We start from the raw sequence: 6885 nt of genomic DNA, 5'->3' as shown, positions 1-6885 counted from the left end.
CTGCTGATTAAAAAAAGTATGTCGATATTTCTGAAATACATTTGCAAACAAATAACTTTGACAACTTGTGTTTTTTCATAAAAGAAAAAAGAAAAATCAGAGAGCAGAGCTGGTAAAACAGCTTAGCTCCGCAGGTTACAGGAGATCAGATGCCAAATACTTTTCATGACAGTCTTCGTTATTGCATAAATCTCCCCTTTTATCATTGATCAGTAAATCACTGCATATACATTCATCTAACCGTTATAATTTCATGAGTAAAGATTCTCAGATGACTGAATGGCGGTTTTAGTAAATGTTGAACTTTATTGTGATTTCTATTTTTAGAATCAATAGCACACATTTTGATTTCGTTTTGCAAGCTGCTGATTTCACACAGATCCACTGCCCAAACGTGCCTTTGAGTTTTTCATCATTTAACAAGAATAGGCTCAGGCAATCATTGTGGAATTAGGCTTTGGGAAGGTCTGGGGACAGGTATGATGGTGGTGGTTTTAAAGCACTGTGGCACAACAGCTTGACTCAGGGAGATGTTAAAGATGCCCGCTAGGACATCAGTCAGCTGGTCAGCACGGGCTCCGAGCACGCGTCCAGGTATATTGTCTGGTCCAGCAGCTTTGTGTGGGTTGACTTTAGTGAGAGTCCTTCTCACACTGGCCGTGGACAGGGACAGCACTTGGTTGTCTGGCAAGCGGGTGGCCCTCTATAGTCCGTCTTGCGTCCCATTTAAGCAAGTGCGTGTTCACACTGCCCCTGGATGTCCTGGCCTCTGAGGTTAAGGTGTACGGCTCCTGGTTGTCAACTGACCAATTTATCATGGCAAAGTCTGTGGTGGACAAAAGACAAGAGGCTGATTATAAAAATGATCCATGCACGCCTTATGACCTACAGCATGTACAGTTAACACAGCTAAATGGCTGTGAAATTGTAAAATTACTTTTGAAATAAAGCTATTCAAAGTCAATTAACTGTGACTATAATAATAGCAATGTTAGCCAGCAAACAAAACGTTAGCACTAATTAAAATAAGCTGCTAGGTGATGTTACTGTTTCAAGTTCTCTCATTGTTTGACATGTAGGGCAGATATTTTGGTGACACTGAGATCAGCCAGACACTAAACAGCAGTGTAATATCAACGCTAGATTAGATGTTTTCTAATCCGATAAAATGACATTATTCCTGTTTATAGAAGATGTTTGTCGTCTGTTTGTTTGACTGACAGGAACAGGAAATAGTGGTTGGAAATTACTGTTGGTGTTACATGAGGGTAAAGAAGGGCTTTAAGCACCTGGGTAAAAACTGGACCCATGATGAAACACTACAACAAGTACAACATATTCTTCAGTTTTAATATGTGACCATACTGTGCAGACTGCTGATGAGTTACACGGTTACATTTCATTAATCATTGTTAAACTAAAGTGGTAAGCAGTTACTTTATCCTTTCACTTAAAATTTCCAGGAAAAACACTACCTTGGCTACTTTTGTGCTTACATTTGATCTATGCTGGGTCACTACTTTTGCACTATAATGCTGCTCCTGACACCTTGGTTCACACTGACAACTAGAAAAAAGCTGATAGGAAAAGAAGGATGGAAAATGCCTGGAATTTAGTTACACTTGCAAATACTGCTTCCTCCAAACTGCAAGCATCAATAAAATGTTACAGTATTGTTTTCTATATCTGTGCATATATCCTTATTGGTAGTTTTCTCGAAATAGAAGCTCTTCATTTGAAAAAAAAAACCTCTGATAACATTGCTGAAGCTAGCGCCCACCCCTACTGCGCATACTGCAAATATAAAACTGATATATACTTACATCATGGAGCAGTTGATGTCTGGTTTCCGACAAATACAGTAAAGAGGTGCGTTCTCCCCCTCCATACCAGTGTTCTCAGGCACTGCTACATGGTCAGTGTCAGACACTTCACTGTCCTACAACATACCACATAGGACCACATTAGAAATGACATGTATGTAGACATGCTAATTATACCTGGCTAAATGGATGCAGTAACAAAATGTTACTAACTACTCTAGTTATTAGTTTCCAGATGTGTGCAGTTGCTCCAGTCTTACTGACAGTATACTGTTTCAAACACCAGTGCCAACATTTTATTTTTTAAATCTTAGTATGATTCTGCACCAAGACTTGTGGCCTGTTGCTCGGTAACTTATTGTCTGACTACATTAACTACAGTTCATAAACATCATTCATTTTCTCCTACTTATTTTATTCAGGTTGTATTTCAGCTGTCATAGGGCAAAAGTACACCCTGGACAGGTCGCCAGTCTGTTGGAGGGTTATTAGAGAGACTCAGACAACCACTCACACCAACAGCCAACTAACCTAACCCCGCGCATGTCTTTGGAGTTCAACACCAGTCTGGCCGAATCACAGATAAGCAGGGTGTCTGTGCTGCAGAGCACAGCTGTGTCAGAGACTCTCGACATCAATGTAGCGTTAAGGATGCGGAGCGATGGGTGCACTAACACAATGTAAATATTAAAGTTCTCGCCATTGTCAATATGCTGTTGCGCTCTTGTTCGTATTATTGCAACCATATCTCGAGTCTAGCTTACCCTAAAAGTTTGGAGAGAATTGGTCTGTTAAGAAACGCAATCGATTGTTTGGGACTGCTCTAGCCATCACGTCGCATAAACAACTCTACTTCCGGTGGGAAAACTAATTAAGGGTAAAGTCGCACTAATAACACCTACCACTCACGTTCATAAGCATACACTATGATCACTTCCACGCAGTAACGTTGTAATAAATATAATCCCCGGTAAAGTCAATTAGCGAACACTACTGGCATGTAATGCCAATGGCGACCATTTCACAAACTGTAGAAAATGCTCAAAATGTGGTCGGCACCAAAAGTGAAGGGCTGACAGTTGTGTTTATATACGAACCGTAAGCGCTAATGTTGGTTAGCATCAGCTAAAGCGAGGAAGTTTGACACTTGCAGAGGCAGTGAACGCAGAGAGAGCTTAAAAACGCATTGTGTTTTTGTTTTTTGTTTTTTTGCATTAAGACGTTGCACACAAAATTACAGATATAACGGTGACTTAGCTGCTCGTTGGATAAACCCATGGACCTTAGAAAAGATCAACACTACTCGGATGTAAGCACCCGTGTATAACACAATAGGCAAAATTACGCTTGCTAACCTTTCCACATCACAGGCTTCACATTAAATAAACATTTTTTCAAATACTCACCATGATCTGAGACCGTTTAAATATTTTGTTGCTCTGAAAATATGGCAGTATGAAGCTAAACCTTTAGCTTGACGGCTAAAGCAATGCTAAGATTTACACGGAAACGATCAGCGGACATCGTTAAAGTACTATTGGTCTACATTCTTCTTCTATGGTAGCAGCCTGGGCAGAGTAACAGCCAACTTTAAACTGCGCCATCTGTTGGCACCAATTACAGTAGAAAACATGATTGCGACAACACGTTTTTTGGGGAAAATAACAGAGATTGAAACTTTACTGATAATTTGTCCAAGTTGAAAAATGCCCTCCTCCAAAAATATCACGTGACAACCTCATTGCCTTACAGAATTATGACGTCACACACGTAGAATCTTACCACCATTCTTTCCTTTGATCCAAAAACCTATAAATAGGGGTGAAGAGCAACGACTTTTAGTCCGTTTCTCGCAGCCTTGATGTGTGCAGCATTGAACCGTTCGCCAGAAAAGCCTTTTGAAATATTTGGATCCTTTGCAGTTGTAACTGTATCCAGACCCAACATGTCTCAAAAAAATCCAAAGGGACAAGAAGTTGACCCATACGCTCTTCCTTGGGATGAGCCACTAGACTCTTCCCTTTCCTCTCTTCCCTGGTGTGACCAAGTGGAACTAGAGGAAAAGCGTTTGGAAGAACTGGAGGATGAAGCGCTCAGAAACGCAGAGAAGATTAAGTTCTTGATGGAGGAAAATGAGCAAAAGAGCGCTCAACTAAAAAAGTTGTCATTCCAGCTTCAAGAAAAGGAAGCTATTATTGAGGGGAAACAACAGGATCTCCATGACATGGACAAAAAGAACCAGGAGCTCCAAGGAAAACTTGATGAAGCCCTGCAACAAAATGAAAAACTTGTCCAAGAGAAGAAACAAGACGGCATGAAGAAGAGAGGGCTGCACAGCAATCTCAGAGACATGGAGCTAATGTACAATGTTGACAAAAAAAGGCTTGATCGCACAGAGCAAGCAAATGAGAAGCTCCTCCAAGAGAAAAGGCAACAGGAGTTAAAAGAAAAAGAAATGCTTTCCAAGCTTCAGAGTATCAAGCAACACAACGAAAGCTTGCAAGGAAAGCTTGATCAAGCTCTGCGGCAAAATAGAAAACTCCTCCAGGAGAAGATGAAAGACAGCACGAAGAAGAGAGGGCTGCACTCCAAGCTCCGAGACATGGAGCTAATGTACAATGTTGACAAAAAAAGGCTTGATCGCACAGAGCAAGCAAATGAGAAGCTTCTCCAAGAGAAAAGGGAACAAGAAATCAAACAAAAAGAAATGGATTCCAATCTGCAGAGCATCAAGCAACAAAATGAAAGCTTGCAACGAAAGCTTGATGAAGCTCTGCGACAAAATAAAGAAATCCTTCAAGAGAAAGAGCAGCTGGACAGAAAGCAGGGAGACATGGAGTGCCAACTCCAGCTCATGGAGGGAAACAACAGGATGCTGCAGGTAAAGTTCGAAGAGACACTGCACAAATATCAAGACCTGCTTCAAGAGAGAGAACAGCTGGTCAGTAAGCAGAGAGAAGAAAAACTTCTTCTCCAGGAGTTTGAGAAACAGGAGGCAACATCTAAAGTGCTGAAAGAAAGGTTGGAAGAAAAACAAGCTGAAATAGAAGAAGTGGAGAAAAAATGCAACAAGCTGCAGAAGCAAAACACCGAAACAATCGAGGAGCTGAAAATCCTCATCCTCGAGAAAAAGGTGCTCGTGGAAAAGCAGCTGAAGAAACAGAAAAAACGCTTCTGCTTCTTCTGGAGGAGGAACACTCCTTCTTTCAGTACTGCCAATGTCGCCTCTTCCTCTCCCACCTCTGTTCCAGCTTAATCCCCCCCCCCTTAACTACTAACACCTCTCCCATCTCCCTCCCCTCTTTTCACAATCACCCCCCAACCAGTCCCGACAGTTGACTGCCCCCTCTAGAGCCTGGTTCTGTCATAGGTTTCTTCCTTTAAAGGGAGTTTTTCCTATCCACTGTCGCCTAGTGCTTGCTCAGAGGGGATTGTTGGGGTTTTCTCTCCTCTCTCCCTTTACTTTCCATCCCACCCACCCCCACCTTTTCTTTTTTCTTAATAATTGAACAATAAAAACAATTGGTCACTAATTAAATGTGTCAAATCAATGTATTTATTCAAGAATACAAGAAATGGGTAATAGCTGCATGTGTGTTTGTGTGTGTGCATAATATGCATACTTTACGTGTTGGATCCAAATCCCACAAGGAATTAAATAAAACAAGAAGACAAACAAAAACAAATATTTCTCTCCCTTCCCAGGTCAGGAATCAGGATGAGGAAGAAATGAGGTCAGATCAGTGCAGGTTTTTGCACTACTGACATAAAGTTTCTGCTGATTAAAAAAAGTATGTCGATATTTCTGAAATACATTTGCAAACAAATAACTTTGACAACTTGTGTTTTTTCATAAAAGAAAAAAGAAAAATCAGAGAGCAGAGCTGGTAAAACAGCTTAGCTCCGCAGGTTACAGGAGATCAGATGCCAAATACTTTTCATGACAGTCTTCGTTATTGCATAAATCTCCCCTTTTATCATTGATCAGTAAATCACTGCATATACATTCATCTAACCGTTATAATTTCATGAGTAAAGATTCTCAGATGACTGAATGGCGGTTTTAGTAAATGTTGAACTTTATTGTGATTTCTATTTTTAGAATCAATAGCACACATTTTGATTTCGTTTTGCAAGCTGCTGATTTCACACAGATCCACTGCCCAAACGTGCCTTTGAGTTTTTCATCATTTAACAAGAATAGGCTCAGGCAATCATTGTGGAATTAGGCTTTGGGAAGGTCTGGGGACAGGTATGATGGTGGTGGTTTTAAAGCACTGTGGCACAACAGCTTGACTCAGGGAGATGTTAAAGATGCCCGCTAGGACATCAGTCAGCTGGTCAGCACGGGCTCCGAGCACGCGTCCAGGTATATTGTCTGGTCCAGCAGCTTTGTGTGGGTTGACTTTAGTGAGAGTCCTTCTCACACTGGCCGTGGACAGGGACAGCACTTGGTTGTCTGGCAAGCGGGTGGCCCTCTATAGTCCGTCTTGCGTCCCATTTAAGCAAGTGCGTGTTCACACTGCCCCTGGATGTCCTGGCCTCTGAGGTTAAGGTGTACGGCTCCTGGTTGTCAACTGACCAATTTATCATGGCAAAGTCTGTGGTGGACAAAAGACAAGAGGCTGATTATAAAAATGATCCATGCACGCCTTATGACCTACAGCATGTACAGTTAACACAGCTAAATGGCTGTGAAATTGTAAAATTACTTTTGAAATAAAGCTATTCAAAGTCAATTAACTGTGACTATAATAATAGCAATGTTAGCCAGCAAACAAAACGTTAGCACTAATTAAAATAAGCTGCTAGGTGATGTTACTGTTTCAAGTTCTCTCATTGTTTGACATGTAGGGCAGATATTTTGGTGACACTGAGATCAGCCAGACACTAAACAGCAGTGTAATATCAACGCTAGATTAGATGTTTTCTAATCCGATAAAATGACATTATTCCTGTTTATAGAAGATGTTTGTCGTCTGTTTGTTTGACTGACAGGAACAGGAAATAGTGGTTGGAAATTACTGTTGGTGTTACATGAGGGTAAAGAAGGGCTTTAAGC

The 6885-nt window shown here is 41.1% G+C and overlaps 1 protein-coding gene across 1 annotated transcript; it reads left to right on the top strand.

Annotated features, from left to right (window-relative positions):
- The first annotated feature begins 3281 nt into the window (after window positions 1-3281).
- LOC147329974 (uncharacterized) lies at window positions 3282-5361 on the top strand. The gene has a single exon (XM_086291449.1). It carries the CDS (start codon window positions 3685-3687, stop codon window positions 5077-5079), a length of 1395 nt encoding a protein of 464 aa, XP_086147575.1. The 5' UTR covers window positions 3282-3684; the 3' UTR covers window positions 5080-5361.
- Window positions 5362-6885: the final 1524 nt, after the last annotated feature.

Source organism: Aulonocara sp. 'chitande type north' Nkhata Bay, linkage group LG5, assembly GCF_057382095.1.
Source record: "Aulonocara sp. 'chitande type north' Nkhata Bay isolate Kocher_YH1m ecotype deep benthic linkage group LG5, A_spYH_male_GT1.1, whole genome shotgun sequence".
Lineage (NCBI taxonomy): Eukaryota > Metazoa > Chordata > Actinopteri > Cichliformes > Cichlidae > Aulonocara > Aulonocara sp. 'chitande type north' Nkhata Bay.
Note: the sequence above shows the minus strand (reverse complement) of the source record. Positions and strands in the feature narration are given on the sequence as shown.

Excerpts from the sequence above, each read along its gene's own strand:
- LOC147329974 (XM_086291449.1), top strand. The coding sequence starts at position 3,685 with ATGTGTGCAGCATTGAACCGTTCGCCAGAAAAGCCTTTTGAAATATTT.